The sequence below is a fragment of the Pristis pectinata genome, chromosome 7, assembly GCF_009764475.1.
Source record: "Pristis pectinata isolate sPriPec2 chromosome 7, sPriPec2.1.pri, whole genome shotgun sequence".
Lineage (NCBI taxonomy): Eukaryota > Metazoa > Chordata > Chondrichthyes > Rhinopristiformes > Pristidae > Pristis > Pristis pectinata.
Window position 1 is genome coordinate 7872197 of NC_067411.1, and position 26463 is coordinate 7898659.

The window sequence follows — 26463 nt, forward strand, 5'->3', positions numbered from 1 at the left end:
AAAAGACTATTGAATGAGCCTCATTGTATAAGATGAACTCTCAATCTACCTCGTTGTGGCACTTACACCTTAGAACATAGAACATAGAACAGTACAGCACAGAACAGGCCCTTCGGCCCACAATAGTGTGTTGTGCCGACATAGCTATTCCCTCCTACCTACAGAATGCCCATAGCCCTCCATTTTCCTCTCATTCATGTGCCCATCCAAGCCCCTCTTAAAAGCCCCCAATGAATTTGCCTCCAGCACCCTATTGTTTGCCTGCACTGCACTTTCTCTGTAACTGTAACACTATATTCTGCATTCTTTTATTGCTTTTCCCTTTGTACTACCTCAATGTACTGATATTGTGAAATGATCTGTACGGATGGCATGCAAAACAAAGTTTTTCACTGTATCTCGGTACATGTGAAAATAGTAAACCAATTACCAATTACCAGTATGGGAAAGATAAGAAATAACTTCACTTGTGCTAAGTGCAGGACCGCCCCTATCTAACCACTCGTTTGGTTTTATTGAAGTCCAGTTGACCCAAATGGGTGCAGGTGAGTGCTTCTGAGAACCAATAACCTTCCTGGAGTTTAGCACCAGAGAGAAAGTCCTGTCCCTTCTTAATCTTACGGCCTTGCACCCCCCCCCCCGCTGCCCCCCTGAATGATCTTGACTATTAAGCACTCGATTACACGAATCCTGTCCTTTTCTTCCCACATTCACATTAACTCTCTCCAGATTCTACCACTCATCTACACACAAGGGACAACTTACAGCGGCCAGTTAACCTACCAACCCACAGTCTTTGGGATATAGGGGGAAACCGGAACATCAGGGGAAACCCATGCAGTCACAGGGAGAGTGTGTAAACTCCACACAGACAGCACCTGAGGTCAGGATCAGACCCGCTGAAGCTGTAAGGTGGGAGTTCTACCAGATACACCACAGTGCCACAATTAATCTACTAGAATGGCAATATATTGGCAGGCACGGTAGTGTAGCGGTTAGCATAACGCTTTACAGTGCCAGTGACCCGGGTTCAATTCCCGCCGCTGTCTGTAAGGAGTTTGTACGTTCTCCCCGTGTCTGCGTGGGTTTCCTCCGGGTGCTCCGGTTTTCTCCCACATTCCAAAGACGTACGGGTTAGGAAGTTGTGGGCACGCTATGTTGGCACAGGAAGAGTGGCGACACTTTGGGCTGCCCCCGGGACACTGTCCGCAAAAGGTGCATTTCACTGTGTGTTTCGATGTACATGTGACTAATAAAGAAATCTATCTTAATTTGTAAAGTCCACGGCGCGCTATGAAGCAAGAGGGAAGGCAATGGGACAAATCCGGTAGTTGTTCCAAAGAGCTGACACGACATGAACGCCCTCCATCTGTGCTGTACCTTTCCACAACTCTAATCCAAGTGCTTTACCTGCTGTTCATCAACTCTTTCCAACAGTGAATCTCTGAGGCTCAGGAATCCCAGTTCTTTGAGGTAACCAGCCAGCTTAGTTAACTGTTTCGGGCTCAGCTGCTCCTCATATTGACTCAGAACAGTGTGGATTCTCTGCATCAACATCACTGCGGTCTTCACATCTCTCGAGGGTTCAGCTGCTCAAAATATTGAAAGCAGATACAAACGTCAGAGAGTTGTGGACACACCTCTGTCCATCACGAAAACCAGCCTCCCCTCTGTGGACTCTGTCTACACTTCTCGCTGCTGTGGAAAAGCAGCCAAAATAATCATAGACTCCTCCCGCCCCAGACATTCTCTGTCCCCCCCCCCCACCAGGCTGAAGACACAGAAGCCTGAAAGCACGTACCACCAGGCTCAAGGACAGCTTTTATCCCACTGTTATAAGATGATTGAATGGGCTATTTGTACGATAAAGATGAACTATTGACCTCACAATCTACCTCGTCATGGCCCTTGCACCTTATTGTCTGCCTGCACTACACTTTCTCTGTAACTGTAACATTTTATTCTGCATTCTGTTTTTGCTTTTCCCTGTACTACCCCAATGTACTCATGTTGTGAAGTGATCTGTATGGGTGGCTTGCAAAACCTTTTCACTGTATTTTGGTACATGGGACAATAATAAACCAATTACCAATGTCATCAACACCATAATCTGCATGAATTTATCTTTCATAGTTAAAAAAGCAGGAGGGAACGATTCATCTTGGCCACCCTGTTCCACCACTCAGAGAAAGTCATAGAGACATGGTACACAAAGAGTATAAAGGAGAAATACATATCAGTTGTAGTTATAATGAAGAGTTAAAGCAATGTAAGGTCCTGACAAAGGCCCCAGAGTTTTAACAGAGATCTGATACAATCTGACCTGGTTGGTTTTTCCGTCATATTCCATTTTTCTGTTGTTGGCTCAGTTTTTGTTATCCAACTTGTATAAGCCTGGACTGTTGCCAGATCCCACCACCTTAGCATTACCGACACATTACTCAGACCAATGCACTGGTACCTGCCCCCATCAACACATCTCGATTCATCCTATCACAGACATTCCTTTCTTCCTCACATCCCTCCCTACATTCCCATTGCCATTCCCATTTATAGGAGTACACATTGCATAGTTTGTTGAAAGTGGCATCACAGGTAGATGGAGTGGTGAAAAAAGTGTTTAGCATGATGGCCTTCATCAGTCAGGGCACTGAGTGCAGGAGTTGGGACATTACGTTGCAGTTCCATAAGTCATTGATGAGGCCGCACTTGGAGTAGGATGTACAGTTTTGGTCGCCTGTTATAAGAAAGACGTGGTTAAACTGGAAAGGGTGCAGAGAAGATTTACGAGGATATTGCCAATACAAGAGGACCTGAGTTATAGGGAGAGGTCGGCCAGGCTAGGTCTTTATTCCTTGTAACGTAGGAGATTGAGGGGCAACTTTAAAGAAGTGTTTAAAATTATGAGAGGCATAGATAAGGTGGATGGTAACAGTCTTTTCCCAGGGTAGGGGAGTCTAAAACTAGGGGGCATAGGTTTACGGTGAGAGGGGAAAGATCTAAAAGGAACCTGAGGAGCAACTTTTTCACGCAGAGGGTAGTGAGTATGACGTTGTGCTGAACTAATTAAACTGGTAATTAAATGCCTAACGGAACTAATCCTTACTGCCTACACAATGTCCATTTCCTGCCATTCTCTGCACATTCATGTATCTAAGAGCTTTTTATACGCCTCTATCATATCTGCCTCCACCACCACCCAGGCAACACATTCCAGGCACCCACCATTCTCTGTGGAAAAAACTTGCTCCTCACATCTCCTTTGAACTTACCCCCCTCATCTTTAATGCACGCCCTCTACTATTAGACACTTCGACCCTGGGAAAAAGATACCGGCTTCATAATTTTATAAATTTCTGTCAACTCTCCCCTCAGCCTCCGCTGCTCCAAAGAAAACAACCCAAGTTTGTCCAACACACTAAGTGCTGGAGGAACATCAGCGGGTCAGGCAGCATCTGTGGAGGGAAATGGACAGTCAGTCGAGAGCCTTCATCTGGACCAGTTGGGTCATTTGGGTGACAGCGGATAAAGGGAGCAACAGGAGTCCAGATGAAGGGTCTCGACCCGAAACATCGACTGTCCATTTCCCTCCACAGATGCTGCCCGACCCATTGAGTTACTCCAGCATTTTGTGCATTGCTCCAGATTTTCAACATCTGCGGTCTGTCGTGTCGCCAAGTTTGTCAAACTTGGCTCCTCTGTTTAATCGCCTCACTGTTGGGGAAGGTGACTTCAAGCTGCTACCTTAGACTATGGAATTCTCTTCCTAAACTCTTCCCTCTCAACTCCTACAGACCGAGCTGCTTTACCAAGCTTTTGATCACTTATCAATGTTTCCTTCCATGACCATGTCTCAAATTTTACTTGATGATGTCTCCTCTTAACCCTGGGTTAAGATGTGTTATTCTGTACATGTGCTCTGCAGACTTAAATTGTTCTATTACTGGATCAGGTGCTGCCTAAAGCAGGCAACATCCATCTTCAAAGATCCCCACCACCTGGGCCATGACATCTTCTCACAGCTACCATCAGGCAGGAGGTACAGAAGCCTGAAGTCCCACACCACCAGGTTCAGGAACAGCTACTTCCCTTCAACTGTTCGGTACTTGAACCAACCCTCACAACCCTAGTCACTACCTCAGTACAACACTATGACCACTTTGCCCTCCAATGAACTTTATTTTTGTTCTAATTGTGTTCTTTCTTGTAAAAATTGTGCATAATTTATTTCTAATTTATGTTTTTCTTGTGAATGTTGTGTATCTGATGCTATGTGCCTGTGATGCTGCTGCAAGTAAATTTTTCATTGCACCTGTGCATACATGGTGCTGAGGTCAAGAGGGTTGAGAGCTTCAAGTTTCTAGGAGTGAACATCATCAATAGCCTGTCCTGGTCCAACCACATAGACGCCACGGCCAAGAAAGCTCACCAGCGCCTCTACTTCCTAAGGCTAAAGAAATTTGGCATGTCTCCTTTGACTCACACCAATTTTTATCAATGCGCTATAGAAAGCATCCTACCTGGAAGCATCATGGCTTGGTATGGCAACTGCTCTGCCCAGGACTGCAAGAAACTGCTGAGAGTTGTGGACACAGCCCAGTGCATCAAGGAAACCAACCTCCCCTCCATTGACTCTGTCTATACCTCTCGCTGCCTTGGTGAAGCAGCCAACACAACCAAAGACATCACCCACCCGGGTCATTCTCTCCTCTCCCATCAGGCAGAAGATACAGGATCCTGAGAGCACGTACCACCAGGCTCAAAGACAGCTTCTATTCCATGCTGATAAGACTACTGAATGGTTCCCTTATACGATGAGATGGACTCTTGACCTCACAATCTACCTTGTTATGACCTTGCACCTTATTGTCTGCCTGCACTGCACTTTACAGAGTGTCACAGCTACAGAGAAAGTGCAGTGCAGGCAGGTAGTACAGCTGTACTACCTGAATGCACTGTGTGGTGAATTGATCTGTATGATCGGTATGCAAGACAAGTTTTTCACTGTACCTCGGTACAAGTGACAGTAGTAAACCAATATCAATACTTGTGCATATGACAGTAAACTTGACTTTGACTTTGTATGTTCAGAGTGAGTGCACGGTTCTTACCTATAGATCTACAATGTTCAACCCAGGCATTATAGCAGTGTTTAATTCCTTCCATCTGTGCATCCACTTTCACCTGATCACTGTTACACTTCTGCAGGAACCTGTCCAGAGTTTTTATCCCTTTGTCGATGTCCTGAGTCATTTCTTTCCCAAGGGACTTTTGAATTGAGCTCCATTGTTCCTTGGCCTTCCTCTCCTCCTCCTCCAACTTCTTTCTCTTCTGCGCCTCAATGAGTTCAGTGCTCTTCTGTTTTTTGGAGAGTTCACAAAAGGAGGTGGTTACAAAGGTTGAGCACAAGCAGACGGCAGCATTTCACATCCCCGGGTTGTGGGGGTCGGAGCGGGAAAAAGGAGCAACAGGGACTGACTCTGAAACAAGAGATGGGGGAGGGTGGGCAGGGGTGTGACAACCTGTCTTCATTATTCCTGGGACAGAGAGGCACGGTGATCTGTGATAATGAGTGTGTGTGTTGTTACCGACTCAGTGAATGTCCCTTTAAGATAGAGAGTGTGTGTGTATGTGTGTGTGGGGCGTGCTTACGTCAATAGAAGATAAAGGACGTAATGACGTTGTTGAAGAAGTTAGAAGAAGAAGAAGGAGAGAGAGAGAGAAGGAAGAGAGACACCAGCCTGCTAGTTTTCTCTATCGATGGATGAGAAACAATAACTGTGTCTGCCACTGAAATCTGTGTATGGAAGTTGGAAGTAATCCAGTGGAGTTCACTTTGTTGCTGACCTGTAGAAGGAAACAGGTATTTGTGTGTGGACGACCACGATTCGGATGCTTTTCGGGGTGAGGAATTCACTACCGAGTAAACACTGGAGTGTCATTTGGGTTCCATCGTGGAACATTTGGATTTCGTATTTACTCTCTCTATGTTTCTCTACGTCTACGTCTTATCTTCAGACAACGGTGGATGTTGAAGAAGCCCTTGCTCATGTTTCACCTTATGGCTTGCAGAACTGAACTTCAAGAACCATTCCTGAACTTGGAGTTTGGGACTTTGTCACACACACATGAAGAGTTTAGTTTTGGGGTTAACGTTCAAAGTTTAACATTTTTGAATTCTAACATACTAACAGTTTTACTTTTATTTTACGTATTATCGTAAGTAGTGATTAATAAAATAGTTTTTAACACTGAATCATGCTCAGTGTGTTTCTTTTGTTGCTGGTTCGTGACAGTGTGTGTGTGTGTGTGTGTGTGTGTGTGTGTGTGTGTGTGTACATGGTGTGTGTGTGTGTGTGTGTATCTAAGTGTGGGGGTGTCTATGTGTATGTGTGTTTACGTGATTTTTATGTGTGTCTGTGTGTGAGAGTGTGTGTATGTGAGTGTGTGTGTGCCTGTGTGTGAGACTGTGTGTGAGTGTGAGACTGAGAGTGTCTGAGTCTGTGTGTGAGTGTGAGTGCATGAGTGTGTGTTTGAGTGTGTGTGAGAGAGAGAGTGTGTGTGTGTGTGTGTGTGTGTGTGTGTGTGTGTGTGTGTGTGTGTGTGTGTGTGTGTGTGTTTTTGTACACCTGCTACACCAAGGGGACTGGATTGGTCTCCTGCAGCCTGCAGTGTGATGATCCTCTGGTTATTGTCCTCGACCAGGAGCCGGAACCTGTCGACAGGAGGGCTGACCAGCAGTGGAGAGCAGACCTTTCTCCAAACCTGCTGTCAGGCTTACCCCTGATTTCTTGCCATTTACCTTGCTGGGTCTTTTAGCTGCCTCTGCCTGACTGCTGGCAACTGTTAGTGTCGCCGTCTCCTCCAGAGATTCCGCATAAAGTCTCTCAAACACAACGTACTTTTGTTGCTGGCGTAACATTGACTTCCTCTCCAATGGATCTTTGTGGGGTACAAAAGCAGGGGGTAAGTAACCAACAAATCATTGCAAGTCCCTCCCCTCCGGGCAGTGCACGTCTTCGAGTCACAGAACAATACAGCACAGAAACAGGCCCTTCAGCCCAACTCGTCCATGCTGACCAAGTTGCCTAACTGAGCTAGTCCTATTGGCCTGCACTTGGCCTGTGTGCCTCTAAACCTTTCCTATCCACGTACCAATGTCGGTTAGATGTTATAATCTACCACTTCCTCCAGCAGCTCGTTCCATATAAGCACCACCATCTGTGTGAAAAAGTTACCCCTCAGGTCCTTTTTAAATATTTCCCCTCTCAATTTAAACCTATGCCCTCTAGGTTTGGACTTCCCTACCCTGGGGAAATGACTGTGGCTTCTCATCATATCAAGATTTTATAAACTGCTATGTCACCCCTCAGTCTCCTACACTCCAGGGAATGATGTCCCAGCTCTCACACTCACACTTTCTCCTTATAACTTAAACCCTCCAGTGCAGGTAACGTCCTCATCAATCTTTTTTGCATCCTTTCCAGCTTAATGACATCGTTGTCACAGAGTGGGGCACAGGAAGGTTTATTGACTGAATAAACTCTGTAATGACTGAGGTGAGAGGGTTGTCAGGTTAGACGCCAAGAAATAGGGGCAGGAGGAAGCTATATTTCTACTTGAAGTTGCTTCAATGTTCTGTAGGATTGTGGCTGCTCCACCCACATGGTCCACTATCTGGATTAATCCTTTAACTCCTTCATTCTCTCTTCTCCCCTCTGCCGTTGGGCAGAAGATACAAAAGCTTCAGAGCACGTACCACCAGGTTCAAGAACAGCTTCTATCTCGCTGTTATCAGTCTCTTGAAGAGACCTTTCATACGCTAAAAGATGAAGTCTTGATCTCCCAATCTACCTCGTCGTGGCCCTTGCACCTTATTTGTCTACCTGCACTGCACTTTCTCTGTAACTGTATCAGAATCAGATTTATTATCACTGACATATGATGTGAAATTTCTTGTTTTGTGGCTGCAGTACAGTGCAAGGACATAAAAATCTATAAACTCCAAAAATAAATAAATAATGCAAAAGAAAGGAATAACGAGGTAGCGTTCATGGGTTCATGCACCATTCAGAAATCTGTTGGCGGAGGGGAAAAAGCTGTTCCTAAATCTGCATTCTGCATTCTGTTTCCTTTTTACCACTTCAGTGTTATTATGTACAGCATGATCTGTCTGGATGGCATGCAAAACAAAAGCTTTTCACTGTACCTTGGCACGTGTCAATAATAAAGCAATTACTAATTATGAATTACATCCAGATACTTTAAAAATAAGTGGACCATTTTACCTGTTGGAAGTTTCTGAATCTTTTCATGCCATGTCTCTATCAAGGGCTTTCTTGAATGCCAGTGTAGGACCTCATCAAACTCTTTGAGCTTCAGAAGTGACACAATGGTGGGGTCCTCACTAAGAAATGGGAGCAGTTAATAAAGGTTCAAACACAAGAGACAATTGAGATAGCCAGTAGTGCTTTGTATACCTGTCAAGTTGGGGCATTTGTCCCAGCATTTTGCCAAGATATTCTTCCACCAAGTCTGAGGTCACTGGTATTAAACCAATGGGAGGAATTCCTTGTTCCTGATGGACTGTGCAAACAAGTCTAGAATTAGGAATCTACATTGTGAGAAATATGAGATTAAGAGTCTCCAGATCTCTCAATCACCATCTTAAATATACTCAATGACAGAGCACCCAGAATCCTTGGAGGTCAAGATTTCCAAAGATTAGCTGTCTTCACTTCATTGATGCACCATAGAAAGAATCCCATCCGGATGCATCACAGCTTGGTACGGAAACTGCTCTGCCCATGACCGGTAGGAATTGCAGAGAGTTGTGAACGCAGCCCGATCTATCATGAAAACCAGCCTCCCTTCCATGGACTCTGTCCACACTTCCCGCTGCTTGGGAAAAGCAGCCAATGTAATCAAAGACCCCACCCACCCTGGATATTCACTCTCCTGCCCCCTCCCATTAGGCAGCAGATATAAAAGCTTGAAAGCACGTACCACCAGGCTCAAAGACAGCTTCAACCCCATTGTTATAAGAACAGACTTCTTGTACGATAAAGCTGAATTCTTGGTCTCTCAATCTACCTCATCATGACTCTTGCACCTTACTGTATGTCTGCACTGCACTGTAACACTATAGTTCTGGACACAGCCAAGCGCATCAAGGAAACCATCCTCCCCTCCATGGACACTGTCTTTACCTCTCTCTGCCTTGGTGAAGCAGCCAACATAATCAAAGACCCCACCCACCCGGGTCATTCTCTCTTCTCTCCTCTCCCATCAGGCAGAAGATACAGGAGCCTGAGGGCACATACCACCAGGCTTAAGGACAGCTTCTATCCCACTGTGATAAGACTATTGAGTGGTTCCCTTATACGATGAGATGGACTCTTGACCTCACAATCTACCTTGTTATGACCTTGCACCTTATTGTCTACCTGCCATGCACTTCTCTGTAGCTGTGACACTTTACTCTGTATTCTGTTATTGTTTTTACCTGTACTAACTCAATGTACTCTGTACTAACTCAATGTATCTGCACTGTGTAATGAATTGATCTGTATGAACAGTATGCAAGACAAGTTTTTCACTGTACCTCAGTACAAGTGACAATAATAAACCAATACCAATTACCTCTGACTGAAGTCATGTGACTTGATTTGTAATATTCCATGTGACATGCTTTGTATCCCAAAACTCTACCTCCAGACCCATCTTCTGTGCTCCTCCCAGGACTCCACTCATCCTTATTGTTTGGAAGTAGGTGTCATATATCAAAATCAAAAGTGGGTAACTTATAGAGAGGTTTGATAACAAGTCTCAGAGCAGCCAGAGTCATTATTGGACTTGAAGGTGTGTAGATTATGTGTCATAGAGTCATACAGCATGGAAAAAGGCCCTTCAGCCCAACTGGTCCATGCTGACCAAATGCCTATCCTATCCATGTACCTGTCCAAATGTCAAAGTGTCTTTTAAATGTTACTAATGTATCTGCCTCAATTACTTCCTCTGGCAGCTCATTCCACATACAGACCACCATGTGGGTGAAAAAGCTGCCCCTCAGGTTCCTACTAAATCTTTCCCCTCTCACCTGAAACCCATGCCCTCTAGTTTTTGATTTTCTTTCCCTGGGAAAAAGACTACATGCATTCACCCTATCTATGCCCCTCGTTATTTTATACACCTCTATAAGGTCAACCCTCAGTCTCCCACGCTCCAATGAATAAAATCCTAGTTGTTGTCATCCTGTGTTGGTGTGCGATGCATAGATGTTCAGAGCTTGCTTTGAGGTAAAAACGAAAACGTTGGAAACACTCAGCAGATCAGGCAGCGCCTGCAGAGACAGAAACAAGAAGGGTGTGGAGGTCATACAGTCCTAGCGTTGTACAGCACAGAAACAGGCCCTTTGGCCCACCACATCCATGTTGACCTTTTTGCCCATCTACACTGATCACATTTGCCCCATTTGCTCCATAATTTTCCATGCCTTGCCTATTGAAGTTCCTGTCTAAATGTCTCCTAAACACAGTAATTGTAAGGTGTTTGGAGGTACCTGATTCTGTGGTGTCTGCTGGCAGCAGAAGTAGCCCAGGAGAGCATGTCACTGGGAGAGCAGATCCAACATCAAGAGCAGGAGAAATCGTGGCCACAGCCTCCCAGATGTTTCGATACTCACTCCCGATCTCCCTCCCCAGCTGGGGCTCCGATCCTGTTCAGCAACAGAAGCCACAATTTTGGAATCACACTGGAGTAGCACCAACCTCATCCGCAGTCTGAACATCCAGGTCACCCACCACTCATCACACGGTTTTACAGGACATGTCAGTTCTTTTTGGGACCTCCCCCAGCACCGACCTCACAAACCAACATCAGGAGAGAAACACCGGAGGGAAGTAATATTGTTGCAGTGGTCTCCCCAGCATCTGGGAGCTCCAATGTCCTTTACAGCCGAAGCACGTCTTGTGAAGCCCACCTACTGCTTTAATGCAAAGACCTCACACAGGTTGTGAAAATGGCCGGATACTGAGCTTTTTTGACCATGGTTGGCTCAGCGGTACAGACCAACCCAGGCATGTGGAGGTTTCCCTATTTCTTTAAAGCAGTCTCACAGAATCTTTTTTTTGCCTGGAAGTTCCATATGTTTGTGTGTGACATGTCGGTGTTAATAACCTCAGGTCCTGAGAGTGTGAGGATGCAACTTAGATAAGATAAAATAAGATATGTTTATTCGTCATATGTACATGGAAACACACAGTGAAATGCATCTTTCTGCGAAGAGCGTTCTGGGATCAGCCTGCAAGTGTCGCCATGCTTCCAGCGCCAACATAGCACGCCCACAACTTCCTAACCTGTTCGTCTTTTGGAATGTGGGAGGAAACCGGAGCACCCGGAGGAAACCCACGCAGACACGGGGGAGAACATACAAGCTCCTTCCAGACAGCAGCCGGATTTGAACCCAGGTCGCTGGCGTTGTAATAGCGTTTTGCTAACCGCTACACCTACCGTGCCTGCCCGTGCTTAACCATGTAGCAATGTGCTAAATGGGGAGCTTCATTGGAAAAGTGCAAAATAAAAGACATTGTGCCTCTCCCGCCATTCCCAGAATACCCTACAGCCAATGGTGCAATTTTGAGGATAAGGTACTGGTTTAGAACATAGGAACATACAAAATACAAAATACAACATAGTACAGTACACCACAGGAACAGTCCATGATGTTTTGCGGATAAGGTACTGGTTTAGAACATAGGAACATACAAAATACAAAATACAACATAGTACAGTACACCACAGGAACAGTCCATGATGTTTTGCTGATCTAATAAAGCTGATGACACCTAACCCCTTCTGCCTGCACACGGTCCATATCCCTCCATTCTCTGCACGTTCATGTGCCTGTCTAAAAGCCTCTTAAACATCTCTATCGTATCTGCCTCCACCACCACCCCTGGCAGTGCACTCCAAGCACCCACCACTCTCTGTGTAAAAAAACTTGTCCCTCACATCTCCTTTGAATTCTCCGCCCCGTCCCCCCCAACTCACCTTAAATGCATGCCCTCTAGCATTAAAGGTTTTGATCCTGGGAAAAAGATACCGGCTGTCTACTCTACCTATGTCTCTCATATTTTTATAAACCTCTGTCAGGTCTCCCCTCAGCCTTCGCCGCTCCGGAGAAAGCAACCCAAGTTTGTCCAACCTCTCCTTACAGCTCATGCCCTCTAACCCAGACAGCATCCTGGTAAACCTCTTCTGCACCCTGTCCATAAATTTAATGGGGGTCATGTGTGCACAGCAAGATCCCACACACTGCATTATGACACCTGCAGCATACTCGAAGGTGGATTGTAACCTGCTCTTGTGCTGCTAGTGACCTTAGACGATAGTGATGTCTGGAATGCATCAGGAGTTTTATGACTTGGATGAAAGTAACAAAGGTGATTTTATAAACCTCTATGAGGTCACCCTCTATCTCCCACCCTCCAAGGAAAAAGCCCCAGCCTATCCTTATAATTCAAGCCCTCGAATCCTGGTAACATCTTTGTGATTCTTTTCTGCAACATTTGCAGCTTAATGGCATTGTTCCAATCACTAGGCAAGAAGAACTACACACAATACTCCATGTGTGGTCTCACCAACATCTTGCACAGTTGTAACATGATGTCCCAAATCTTGTACTCGATGCCCTGACCAATGAAGGCAAGCGTGCCAAACGCCTTCAACCAAACGCCACTTTGTCTACCTTTGTCGCCACTTTCAGGGAACTATGCACTTGTGTCCCTTGATCTCTCCATTCTACACCTCTCTCCAGGGCCCCACCATTGCAATGTAAGTCCTGCCTTGGTTTAACTTACCAAAATACAACACTTTGTACTTGACCGAGTTAAATTCCATATGCCACCCCTTGGTCCACTCTCCCAGTTGACCTAAGTCCTGTTGGAATCTTGGACATACATACAATGTACTTACATATTGATACAAACATACACCTCATTACTGATTAGACAATGTTTGATAAAGTTGGTGAGTGGGGGATAAATATCACCTTGGATATGGGGGATAACCCCCAGCTCTTGTTCAAAGTAGTGCTGTGGAACCCTTTACACCCAGTCTCATCTGAGAGAAGGCACTTCTAACACTGCAGCACAGCCTCACACAGCAACATGGGCAAAATGTTTAGGGTCTACACTTTCATGAGACTTGAACTCACAACCTTCTGAATCAGAGGTGAAAGTGCTACCCTCTGTGCCAGACTTAACTTCACTGAGCCCAGCTCAAAAACATCCTGGTTAAGGAGATTGGTATGGGCCACAGTTAGGACACTTATCAGTAAAAGCTGACCTTTCAGAGCAGATCACTTACTAGACACCAGACACTTCAGACACTTACCAGTACAAGCTGGCCTTTCAGAGCAGATCTTCACTACACTTTTAAAGAGATGCTCATCACTCAGGTCAGTCAAGTACGTCAGGTCGACCGGCCAGTCGTGAGTAGTACTCAGTTCCTTCAGGACCAAGAATTCTGCCATCCTCCTCTGTGGGAAGGAAAGAAAATTCCCAACAATTGGTTTGATCTGGAAAATGCTGCCTGAAAGGACGGTGTAAGCAGATTCAGTTGGAACTTTACACTGAATGAACCCATGATTCTAGCTGGCTCCTTGCTGCTCTCGTGGTGGGCACCAGTGCATCTACTATGACCATGTCTTTGTGCTTCCTACAAGCTGCATGTGTGGTGAATAGTGCAAAGGGTGCATTAGTCCTTGTAAATTAACATAGAACATAGAACAGTACAGCACAGGAACAGGCCCTTCGGCCCACAATGTTGTACCCAACTAATTAGACGTAATTAAATGCCCAACTAAACTAATCCCTTCTGCCTGCACATGGTCCATATCCCCCCATTCTCTGCATATTCATGTGCCTGTCTAAGAGCCTCTTAAACACCACTATCATATCTGCCTCTACCACCACCCCTGGCAGCACATTCCAGGCACCCACCACTCTCTGTGTAAAAAACTTGCCCCGCACATCTCCTTTGAACTTTCCCCCTCTCATCTTGAATGCAGGCCCTCTAGTATTACACATTTCAATGAAAAACACTATGATGCTGGAGGAACTCAGCAGGCCAGGCAGCATCCGTGGAGAAAAGCAGGTGGTCAACGTTTCGTGTCAGAAGCCTTCTTCAGGACTGAAGGTAGGAAAAGGGGAAGCTCTATATTCCTCCACATGTATAGTAATCCGTGCCTGAGCATTTAGGCTGAAGTCGTGCCTACCATTCAGAGACGCTGACCTGTCTTCTCACTGGTTTTCTCACCTGGTCTTCTCAGGTCTAGTAAAAGCTGTTCTAAGAGGAACGTTCTGCATCTTGAATCGGAGACCAAGACTAAGGGCGTTATAATAGTGAGGATGTGAAGGTCCATGAGAGGTTACAGAAGAATGGTCCCAAGGACAAGAGATTTCACTACAAGGTTAGACTGGTGACACTGAGCTTGTTCCCCTTGGAGCAACGAAGGTTGAGAGAGATTTGATGGCAGTCACAATGAGTTTGGACACGGTGAATAGAGGGAGCTATTCCCATTAGTGGATGGTTCAAGTAGCATAAATTTAAGGTGGGAGGGGAAAAATTTAAAAAGGACCTGAGGAGCAACTTTTTCACACAGAGGGTGGTGGGTATATGGAACGAGCTGCGAGAGGCAGCTGTAGAGGTGGGTACAATTACAGTGTTTAAAAGGCATTTGTACATGGACGTGTTTTCTTTTGCACTAATATCGTGTTTTGCAGTCTCTTTTTTTCATTACTGTCTTGTATAATTTATGCGTAACATGTTCTGAGTGCTGTTGTCTGAATCGACGTGCCTGTAATGTTGCTGCAAGCAAGATTTGCATGTCACCTGTACCTCACTGTACTTGTGCATGTGACAATAAACTCGACTTGACTTGACACAGGTACATGGATGAAAAGGCCTAATGGGATATGGGCCAAATGCAGGCAAATGGGACTAGCTTAGATGGGAATCTTGGTTGGCATGGACGAGTTGGCCTTTTTCTGTGCTCTGTGACTCTATGAGCAGGGACACAGATTTCAAATTTTGGGCAATAGATACAATGAGGATGTGACTAAAATCTCTTTTTATTGGTGGAAGCAGAATCAACCAGGGCTTCCAAAAGAAAACTGCACAGGCATTTGAAAGAAAATAACCTGCATTGCTCTGGGGAATGGGTAGACAACGTACTGATGGAACAGAAATGATGGACTGAATTACGTCATTCTGTGCCATAACAACTCTACAAGCTCATAAGAGTGTGGCAGGTGTTACCATGTGGAGTCCTTGAGACAAATAACATTGACATACTTCAGGGGACTCTTTGTCTCCACACTTCCCTGGATGAGGACGTTGCTTTGTTATCCATCTCTCAGAGGGTGGTGTTGATGGGATCAAAAGTCATCATTCACCTTCCACCATCTCAGCAGTTGTACGATACAGCGAGAATGGTGAGGTAAGAAGATGGAAGCTCCTGCAGAGTGTGATAGGTAACATGGGCCAACTGTGGGATATAACAGCCAACCAGACCCAACTATGGGATATAACAGCCAATCAGAGCCAGTTGTGAGGTATAACAGCCAACCAGAGCCAGTTGTGGGGTATAACAGCCAACCAGAGCTAACTATGGGACATAACAGCCAATCAGAGCCAGCTGTGATAATAGCCAACCAGAAGCAGCTCTAGGGTGTAACAGCCAATCAGACCCAGCTGTGGAGTATAACAGCCAACCAGAGCCAGCTGTGGGGTATAACACAAAACTTGGACCAGCAGCAGGAGGTATTGCCATGAGCCAGTTGTGCCAATGGCCGTTTTTGTTTTCTGTTGGACAACAGTCTCTCTACTTACCAACAACAGGAATGGCATCGCTGCATTTTTCCATTTGGCCTTGCTCTTGAGAGCTCTTTGGGCCAATGGCAGTTTGCGGAGAAGAGCCACGTGCAGGCAGTACGTTCGGCAGAGCTCTGTCGCTCCCTGCTCCGACAGTTCTTCCAGCTCCTCCTGTTCAAACATGCACCAAAACCAGATTGTAAGAACTGACATTAAAATAAACTCCTGAGGCAAATATCACCCCACCCTCAATGTTCAAAAAACCAAAACAAAACAATTTAAAATGCCTCCTCCCTCAGTGATGCCTCCTTCCTGGAACCTTGTGGATCTCGTGTTAGATATCCCAATTCATAGAGTATTCTTGTACGGAAACAGGCTCTTCAGCCAACTCATCATGCTAGCCAAGATGCCCATCTACACAGGTCCCATTTGCCTGCATTTGACCCATAGTCCTCTAAACCTTTCCTATCCATATACCTGTCCAAATGTCTTCTAAACATTGTAATTGGACCCGCCTTTACTACTTCCCCCAGCAGCTCATTCCACCCTCTGCGTGAAAAAGTTGCTCCTCAGGTCCCCTTTAAATCTTTTCCCTCTCACAAATCTATGCCTTTTAGTTTGAAACTCCCCTACCCTGGAAAAAGACTAACCTATGTATACCACCCATAATTTTATAAACCCCTACAAGGTCACCCTCAGCCTCCTTCACTCCAGGGAAAATGGTCCCAGCCCATCCAGTCTCTCCTTATAACTCAAGCCCTCCAGTCCAGGCAACATTCCAGTGAATCTTCTCTGTACCCTTTCTAGCTTCATCACATCTCTTCATCAAACTCCACACAGACAGCACCCGAGGTCAGGATCAAAGCCACTTCTCTTGAGCTGTGAGACATTAGTGCTAAACACTGCTCCTACAACTGGTCCCACTCCACTTTGTAGTGCTGGAGGACATGCGCCCAGTCCAATTACACTCTGATACCACAGTCTAGTTGTTTTCACCTCCTGGGGAACTCCAAGCCAAGCAAAGCATGCAGCACCCCACACATAGTTATAGAACATAGAACAGTACAGCACAGGAACACGCCCTTTGGCCCACTTGTCCTGAACTAATTAAACTAATGATGCCTAATTAAACTATTCCCTTCTGCATGCACATGATCCATTTTCTACACATCCATGTGCCTAAGAGCCTCTTAAATGCCTCTATCGTATCTGCCTCCACCAGCACCCAGGCAGAGTATTCCAGGCACCCACCACTCTCTGTGTAAAAAACTTGCCCTGCACATCTCCTTTGAACTTTCCCCCTCTCACCTTAAATAGATGCCCTCTAGTATTAGACATTTCAAACCTGTGAAAAAGAAACTAGCTGTCCACTCTATCTTTGCCCCTCATAATCTTATAAACTTCTATCAGGTCTCCCCTCAGCCTCTGTTGCTCCAGAGAAAACAACCCAAGTTTGTCCAGTCTCTCCTTGTAGCACATGCTGTCTAATCCAGGCAGCATCCTGGTAAACCTCTCTTGCACCCTCTCCAAAGCCTCCTGTAATGGGTCAACCAGAATTGAATGCAACAGTCAGGATGCTGTCTAACCAGAGTTTTATAAAGCTGCAACATAACTTCCTGACTCAAACTCAGTGCCTCAACTAACAAGGACAAGCACGCCATCCTTACCACCCTATCAACTTTTGTGGCCAGTTTCAGGGTGCTATGGACTTGAACCCCAAGATCCCTCTGTACATCAACACTGTTAAGGGTCCTGCCGTTAACTGTTAGGGAAAGTTAGGGAAACAGATTCACCTCTTTGTTGGCTGATGCTCCAGTCTCATCTCCTGTAGATTTGGCCATTGCCACCATGTAGCCATAGATTTTCAGTGCCACGGAACAAGACACGGCACATACAATCCTCCGGACATCTACTCCTTGGGGCCATAGAAGTTTCAGTGCAGAGATGGTTTGGGGAATCTGGGGAGGTAGAACGTGGTCATCTCTCCATTTAGCAAGCACCTCCCATTATAACAGGACCCCCTCGTGCCCATTACCCCCAAACCTCCCACAACACTTTACAACTAATACAGAGAGAAACAGAGAGAGATAGAGAGAGACAGACAGACAGACAGAGACAGAAACAGAGACAGGGAGACAGAGAGATGGAGAGAGAGAGTGAGAGAGAGTGAGAGACAGAAAGAGAGAGACAGAGACAGAGACAAATAGACAGAGAGGAGAAACTAAGTTTATCTTTCAGTTTCCACAGGTATGATTAATATTACCAAACCTGTTAAACCTGTAATCATACAGCATGGAAACAGGCCCTTTGGCCCATTGAGTCCATACTAGCCATTGAGCACACATTTACACTAATCTTATACCAATCCCAATTTTATTCTTCTTACTTTCCCATTAACTCCCACTCCCCCCGCCCAACTCGAATTCCACCAGTCATGTGCAGACTAGGGCACAATTTGCAGCGGTCAATTAACCTTCTGACCCACACGTCTTTAGGATGTGGGAGGAAAACGGAACACCCAGAGGAAACCCATGTGGTAACAGGGAGAGCATGCAAACTCTACGCAGACAGCACCCGAGGTCAGGACTGAACCACAATCACTGGAGCTGTGAGGATGTTAACTCTGTTTCTCTCCCTGCTCATGCCATCCAACTTGCTGATTATTGTGGAATTCTGCAATCCAGAGTTTTTCTTTCATTGTGTAGAGAGAGCAACTGGCTTAAACAATCAGGAAGTTTGCTCGACATGGTGTAGAACTATTGGGACAATGATTTAGGTTTGAGCCAGAAAATCTGATTTTTGGCAATATTGTTAGACAATTATTTTCCAGGTTTTGTTGAAGATTGACTTTCCTGAATGACAGGAAGAAATCCTACCTCGCTGTGGAGAGTCTGCATCAGTTTCTTTCCATCAGTGCCACAAAAGACTTGGGAGTGAAATGCCGGTGCACAACTCAGCATCCAATCCTCAGCACGTTTCAGATCCTCTGCCTTCTGCATTGTAAGGGGGAAGAGCAGGACATTCAGCACAGAGAGAATTGATCATTGGTTTATTATTGTCCCAGGTACCGAGATACGGTGAATAGCTTTTGCTTTGCATGTCATCTAGTCAGATCATTCCAACTATAAGTACATCAAGGTAGTACAAAGGGAAAAGAATGTGTTACAGTTACGGAGAAACTGCAGCGCAGGCAGACAACAAGGTGCAAGAGACACAACAAGGTAGATTTATCATACAAGAGGTCCGTTCAAGAGACTTATAATGGCGGGATAGAAGCTGTCCTTGAGGTTGGTGGTACGTGTTCTCAAGCTTTTGTAACTTCTGCCCTTCTGCCCGATGAGGGGAGGCGGGGGAGAAGAGAGATTGACCAGGATGGGAGGGGTCATGGATTACGTTGACTGCTGAGGAAATCATTGCCAGCTGTCTTACTTATCTCCCTTGAACTGGAGCTGGAGGAGGCCATTCAGCCCCCCAAGACTATTTCTACCATCTGGTCATATCGCAGCTGATCTGCAATGAAACCTGGTCTACCAGCGTCAGTTCCTGCCACCCACTGTCAGTGTCCTGACATGCATCATGCCTTTTCTTGCTGACATGCACTGCCTCCATCTTATACATCAATAGTTTTTACTATGAGGTATCTTGCTTATTAAATCCCTCCACAATCGTGCTCCTCCCACTGTGTAATGTCTTTCAGGTCTGCAGTGCTTGCAGCTCTGGATTCACTATTGAGCAGAACTTTAGAAGACAAGAAAATAGGAGCAGGAGTAGGCCACTTGACCCCTCAAGCCTGCCTCGCCATTCAACATAATTGTGGCTGATCTGCCCCAGCAGGCACAGTTAGTGTAACGGTTAGCATAACGCTTTACAGCGCCAGCGACCCGGGTTCAATTCTGGCCACTGTCTGTAAGGAGTTTGTATGTTCTCCCCGTGTCTGTGTGGGTTTCCTCCGGGTGCTCCGGTTTCCTCCCACATTCCAAAGACGTACGGGTTAGGAAGTTGTGGGCATGCTATGTTGGCGCCAGAAGCGTTGCAACACTTGCAGGCAGCCCCCAGAACACTCTACGCAAAAGATGCATTTCACTGTGTTTTGATGTACATGTGACAAATAACGATATCTTATCTATATAACTTCCCTGCAGCTGCATAAACCTTTGGTTCGGCCGCACTTGGAGAATTGTGTGCAATTCTGGTCGCCCCATTACAGGAAGGATGTGGAAGGCTTTGGAGAGGGTGCAGAAGAGGTTCACCAGGATGCTGCCTGGATTAGAGGGTATGAGCTGTGGGGAGAGGTTGGACAAACTTGGGTTGTTTTCTCTGGAACGCTGGAGACTGAGGGGAGACCTGATAGAAGTTTATAAAATTATGAGAGGCGTAGATAGGGTAGGCAAGGGGCCTGTTCCTGTGCTGTAATGTTCAATTCTCTATGTTCAATCCATAAAAAACAATATTAAGTGAAAAGCAAAACAATTGCAGATGCCGGAATCTGAAATAAAAGTCGAATACGCTGGAAGGCATCAAGAAGGTCTGATGAAGGATCTCTGACCCAAAGCATTAACTCTGTTCCTCTCTTACCTGACCTGCTGAGTGGTTCCAGCATTCTCTGCTTTTTTTTCAGAATTACAAAAGGACAGTGATCAAATGTTTGGTGGAAGAGGTAGAGTCTAAGAAGCTTCTTAAAGTAGGGAAGGAGATGGGAGAGTTAAGGAATTTCGAAGCTGATAGCCTTGGAAACAGAAGCCTTAGAAATAGCTAATGGTGTGAGGTTAGATCTGGAGGAGCAGAGGGATTGTGGAGAGTTATTTGGCTGACAAACTTTCCAGACTTATGCAGAAGAGAGGTTTGAAAACAAGGTTGAGAATTAATAGATACTGTATTAAAACTGAGTGAAGTATAAGGTGAGTAAAAGATGGATAATTCATTGGAAAAGATTAATAGAAATAAATCATATTTACACCACAGTTGGATCAAACAATGATGGTTAGGCCGAAATAAAAGTAAATATGTTTCAGAACTTTGTAATTTTACCTCTTGAAACACTGAAATAATCATTGCATTGCTGGTCTTGTGGTAGCCATATAGTCTGAGAATGTCCTGAGTGACTCCTGACGTGAGGACAACATTTATTCCATTTCCCAGTGTGTGGATCATCAGGTTGTGGAACAGTCCAGTGGAAAGACATTCCCTCTTTTTTTTCGGATTAGCCGTATCGGAAATCATCACAAAATAAGGGTGGTTCTCCTCCAAGAAGGTCTTCCATTTGGGATCAAAACAGCTGGAGAACTCTGTGTGGACTGGGATCTTTGTGTTGCGCTGAAGGTGGAGAATCAGCGTAGTGCGGATCGAGAGATACAGGCAACTTTGGTTCCAAATACATTCAAGATCCTGGAGAAAAGAGCGACAATTGCTGAACGAAGATGACACAAAGATTGGTGGTGTTATGGATAGTATAGAAGTTTGCCAAAGGATACAATGGGATATAGCAGATATGGGCGGAGAAATAGCAGATGGAGTTTAATCCAGACAAGTGTAAGGTGTTGCGCTTTGGGAGATCCAACAAAAAGGACAGTACACAGTTAACGTCAGGACTCTTTACAATATCAATGTACTGAGGGGTCTTGAGGTCCAAATCCATGAAAGTTGAAAGGGTAGTAAGGAGCACATACGGCACGCTTGCCTTTATTAGTGAAGGCACTGAGTCAGGAAGCTATGTTGCAGCTTTATTAAACTCTGGTTAGGACACATCTGGAGGATTGCATTCAATTCTGGTCGCCCCATTAAGAAGGATGTGGAGGCTTTGGAGAGGGTGCAGAGGAGGTTTACCAGGGTGCTGCCTGAATTAGAGGGCATGTGCTATAAGGAGAGGTTGGACAAAGTTGGGTTGTTTTCTCTGGAGTGGTGGAGACCTGGTAGAAGTTTATAAGATTATGAGGCACATAGATAGAGTAGACAGCCGTTTCTTTTTCCCAGGATTGAAATGTCTAATACTGGAGGGCATCCATTTAAAGTGAGAGGGGGGTAAGTTCAAAGGAGATGTGCAGGGCATGTTTTTTACACAGGGAGTGGTGGGTGTCTGGAATGTGCTGCCAGGGGTCATAGTGAAGACAAATAGAGGCATTTAAGAGACTCTTAGACAGGCACATGAATATGCAGAGAAAGGAGGGATATGGACTTGTGTAGACAGAAGGGAGTAGTTTAGTTCGGGATTTAATTATAAATTCAATTAGTTTGGAACAGCATAGTGGGCCTGTTCCTGTGCCATACTGTTCCATGTTCTATTTTCCATGTTCTAATTCTAGCTCAACTAAAGAGGCAAGGTCCATAATATCCAGTGTTATATGTGGGGCTGGAACTGGGACATAACAGAGCCTCCTCAAAATTTGTGTATACAGTGCAGTATGTCTCAAGGATAAAAGAAATAGTCTTATCTTGGCAACTTTGTTGTGTCAAACATTCTGGCAGGTAATTGTAATGAGGTCAATAGAGGCTCATTGGATTAATTGGTGTGGGAGAAGCAACTTCATCAGGCACGGTAGTGTAGCGGTTATCGTAAGGCTTTACAGCACCAGTGATCCGGGTTCAATTCCGGCCACTGTCTATAAGGAGTTTGTACGTTCTCCCCGTGTCTGTGTGGGTTTCCTCCAGGTGCTCCGGTTTCCTCCGGGTTATGAAGTTGTGGGCATGCTATGTTGGCGCCGGAAATGTGGCGACACTTACGGGCTGTCCCCACAATATTCCACGCAAAAAAAGATGCATTTCACTGTGTGTTTCGATGTACATGTGACTAATAAAGAAATCTTATCTTATCTTATCTTCAGTTGTATCGTTAGCGGAGGTAGGAAGATATTTTATAAGCCAATGACCTTTCATTACCTTGAATCAAGGAGGCAGGTAAGAGTCAACCACATTGTAAGGTCTGGACCTGTGTGCAGGCCAGATTGGATAATGATGGCAGATTTCCATCCTGAAGGACATCTGTAAACTGGATGGGTTTTTCCAACATTACCTTTAATCCCAGACTGATTTAATTACTTGAATTTAAATTTCCCAACTGCCTTGGTGGGATTTGAACTCTCATCTTTGGATCAATGGTCCAGAACTCTGTTGGTTCAGTAATCACTATGCTACCATACCCACATGAGCATTTTCTCCACGCAGCCCCACGTGAAACAACCAGCTTTGCCAATAAAAAACATCAATGTGACAGAATTTTGGATTTAATTCTCACCTTAAAGAATGCGATGACAAACTTTGCCTGTTTTTGGATCAGGTCAGACAGGAACCATTCCACCAGATAAAAAAAGTGCAGGTTCTGCCCAGGGTCAACAGTTGCATTGTGAATGTACATCATCATTAAAGAGTCACCATCGATGACAAAGAACTCCGATTCAACAAAGTCACGGAGCAAGCTTGTCCTGCTGATTGAAGAAACATATATAAAAAACTTGCATTTACATAAGGGCTTTCAAGATGTCCAAACCACTTCTCATCCAATGTAGTACTTCTAAAGAACAGTCACTGTTATATAAGAGACTCAAATGAAAGATACCAAGTAGTTTTGAGGTTTGACTTAGATGTGATAGATTGGAGAACCTCAATCAAAAGTATGACAGGAAATGAGCAAAGCTAATGCTTTAAGAATTAATTCATAATTTACAGAAAACAGACAGGCAGGAGATACAGGAGCCCAAAGACCCACACCTCAAGGTTCAACAACAGCTTCTCCCCCACTGCCGTCAGGTTCTTGAACCAACATTAACATCAACTTTAATATTAACATCATGAATTATTAATTATTATTTTTGCTATTAATTATTAACATTAATATTAACAATAATATTAACATAAAACAATAACATTAACAAAAACATTAACACTACCTCAGACTATATATTTTTTCTCTTCCTCTCAATCTTGCACTAGTGTTGTTACGCTTATTTTGTTGTGCATTTTGCACACATGCAAGTTATGTATAATTTATGTTAATTTAAAGTTATGTTACGTCTGTCTCGTCTTGTAATATACTCTGCTGCTCCTGTTCTGACGAAGGGTTTTCAAACTTAAACATTAACTGTTTGTCTTCCTTCAGATGCTGCCTGACCTGCTGGGTGTTTCCAGCATTTTCTGTTTTTACATCAAATAAATATGACTGGTCTGCTGAGCTAATTGATCAATACTTACTGAAATTTTGTAAATATTCTGGTCAAATACGTTGACAAACTTTTCAAAGTCTTGGCAGGATTCGCTCCTTCTGAAAGACAACGTTAGACAGTGTTTGGCTGCTATCAATTGAAAACAGCTTAAATATCACCAATAGCCTGTCCTGGTCCAACTACATAGACACCATGGCCAAGAAAGCTCACCAGCGCCTCTACTTCCTCAGAAGGCTAAGGAAATTCAGCATGTCCCCACTAACCCTCACCAATTTTTATAGATGCACCATAGAAAGCATCCTATCTATATGGCAACAGCTCTGCCCCAGACCATAAGAAACTGCAGAGAGTTTTGGACATAGTCCAATCCATCACGAAAACCAGCATCCCCTCCATTGATTCTGTTTACACTTACCACTGCCTCAGGAGAACAGCCAACATAATCAGAGACCCCTCCCACCCCAGTCATTCTCTCTTCTCCCCCCTCCCAATGGGCAGAAGATACAAAAGCCTGAAAGCACGTACCACCAGGCTCAAGGACAGTTTCTATACCACCATTATAAGAATCCTGAATGGACCACTTGTACAATAAAAATGAACTCTTATCTTGCAATCTACCTCGTCATGGCCCTTGCACCTTATTGTCTGCCTGCACTGCACTTTCTCTGCAACTGTAACACTATATTTTGCATTCTGTTATTGCTTTTCCCCTTGCACTACCTCAATGTACTGATGGTATTGGTTTATTATTGTCACTTGTACCGAGGTACAGTGAAAAGATTGTCTTACAAACCGATCGTACAGGTCAATTCATTACACAGTGCAGTTACATTGAGTTAGTACAAAGTGCATTGATGTAGTACAGGTAAAAACAGTAACAGTACAGAGTAAAGTGTCACAGCTACAGAGAAAGTGCAGTGCAATAAGGTGCAAGGTCACAACAAAGTAGATCGTGAGGTCATAGTCCATCTGATTGTATAAGGGAACCGTTCAATAGTCTTATCACAGTGGGGTAGAAGCTGTCCTTAAATCTGGTGGTACGTGCCCTCAGGCTCCTGTATCTTCTGTCTGATGGGAGAGGAGAGGAGAGAGAATGTCCCGGGTGGGTAGGGTCTTTGATTATGCTGGCTGCTTCACCAAGACAACGAGAGGTATTTTGGAATGAACGGACAGCATGCAGAATAAAGTTTTTCACTGTACCTCAGTATGTGTGACAATAATATCAGACAAAGAAACAGAGATTCTTACTGTTTAATTCCCCTGAAACACTACTGAACTTTCCTGAAACCGGTCATTGAATTTTCCTGATCCCCACCTCGGGACCTCCCAGATTTCCATCGTTAAGACTTGCTAGTTCCTTCCACTCAACTTTGCTCAATTGCCGAATGTTCTTGATTCCCCTCTTTGAAATGTCTGATTTCCACCTCAGAACCTTCCTGATCTCTGCCACTCAGCCTTCCCATTCCTCCCATTGCTGAATTCCCTGAAATCCTCAAAATCCTGTCTAAAGACTGATAGTCCCGCATTCATTCTGGTCATCTGTCTAGAAGATCTGTCCACTCCCAACATCTCTTACATTCCCTGCTAATAATCCTTCCCACATGGTTCATTCCCTATTGCACATTCTCAGCTAATTTGCTGCAGGTTCCTTTTTAGGCAAAAATCACAGAAAGCTATCAGGCCACAAGTCATCCTGACTTGGAAATATATCGCCATTCCTTCACCGGCGCTGGGTCAAGATGCTGGAACGCCCTCCCCAACAGCATTGTGGGTACACCCACACCCCAAGGACTGCAGCGGTCCAAGAAGGTAGCTCACCACCACCTTCTCAAGGGCAACTAGGGATGGGCAGTTAAATGCTGGCTCAGCCTGCAAAGACATCCCCTGTATAAATATATAAAGATAAAGTGTGAGGGATTAACAATAGGTTCGAAGGGGTTCTCGGAAGTATAATCTCAATCTAAATACCACATTAACCCATTTGTTCTCTCACTACCAGAGATATTTCCCATCCTACCCTACATTCTTTGTTACTGAAAACTAACTTGTTTCTTCTCTCCCAGTTCTGGCAAAGGGTCCCAGACCTGAACCATTAACTCTGCTTCTCTTTCCACAGATTCTGTCTGACCCACTGAGTCTTTCTAGCATTTACTGGGTGAGACAGGGCAGTGTTTGAGGAATATGCTTTAACAGTGCAGGTTAGTGCTTTACCTTTGGTGTGAGCCTTTTTAATGAGTCATCATTGCTTGGGCAGACGTGATGATTTTACAACTGGTGGCAGCTGCTAACGAACCATTTAATTGCTAATACTTGCAGCTATATAGTGCCTTTAAATGCACTAACACACTTCAAGATACCTCATCATCAACATGAAACTAGCAACCCTGCCATACTTAGAGATAAAAAACTAATAAAAAACTCACTTGAATGAGAG

At 44.7% G+C, this 26463-nt stretch overlaps 1 protein-coding gene across 1 annotated transcript in view; it reads right to left on the reverse strand.

Annotated features, from left to right (window-relative positions):
• LOC127572459 (probable ATP-dependent RNA helicase DDX60) overlaps window positions 1-26463 on the reverse strand; it is a 104061-nt gene that overhangs the window by 71993 nt on the left and 5605 nt on the right. Inside the window, exons 2-14 of the mRNA XM_052019745.1 lie at window positions 24058-24127; window positions 23105-23294; window positions 20905-21261; window positions 18753-18869; window positions 17670-17834; window positions 15895-16047; window positions 13396-13540; window positions 10562-10717; window positions 8481-8586; window positions 8289-8407; window positions 6803-6942; window positions 5112-5358; window positions 1411-1589 (exon numbers count right to left, since the gene is read on the reverse strand). Of these exons, the coding sequence (XP_051875705.1) occupies window positions 1411-1589; window positions 5112-5358; window positions 6803-6942; window positions 8289-8407; window positions 8481-8586; window positions 10562-10717; window positions 13396-13540; window positions 15895-16047; window positions 17670-17834; window positions 18753-18869; window positions 20905-21261; window positions 23105-23294; window positions 24058-24127 (2144 nt within the window). The remainder of the gene's footprint in view (window positions 1-1410; window positions 1590-5111; window positions 5359-6802; window positions 6943-8288; window positions 8408-8480; window positions 8587-10561; window positions 10718-13395; window positions 13541-15894; window positions 16048-17669; window positions 17835-18752; window positions 18870-20904; window positions 21262-23104; window positions 23295-24057; window positions 24128-26463) is intronic.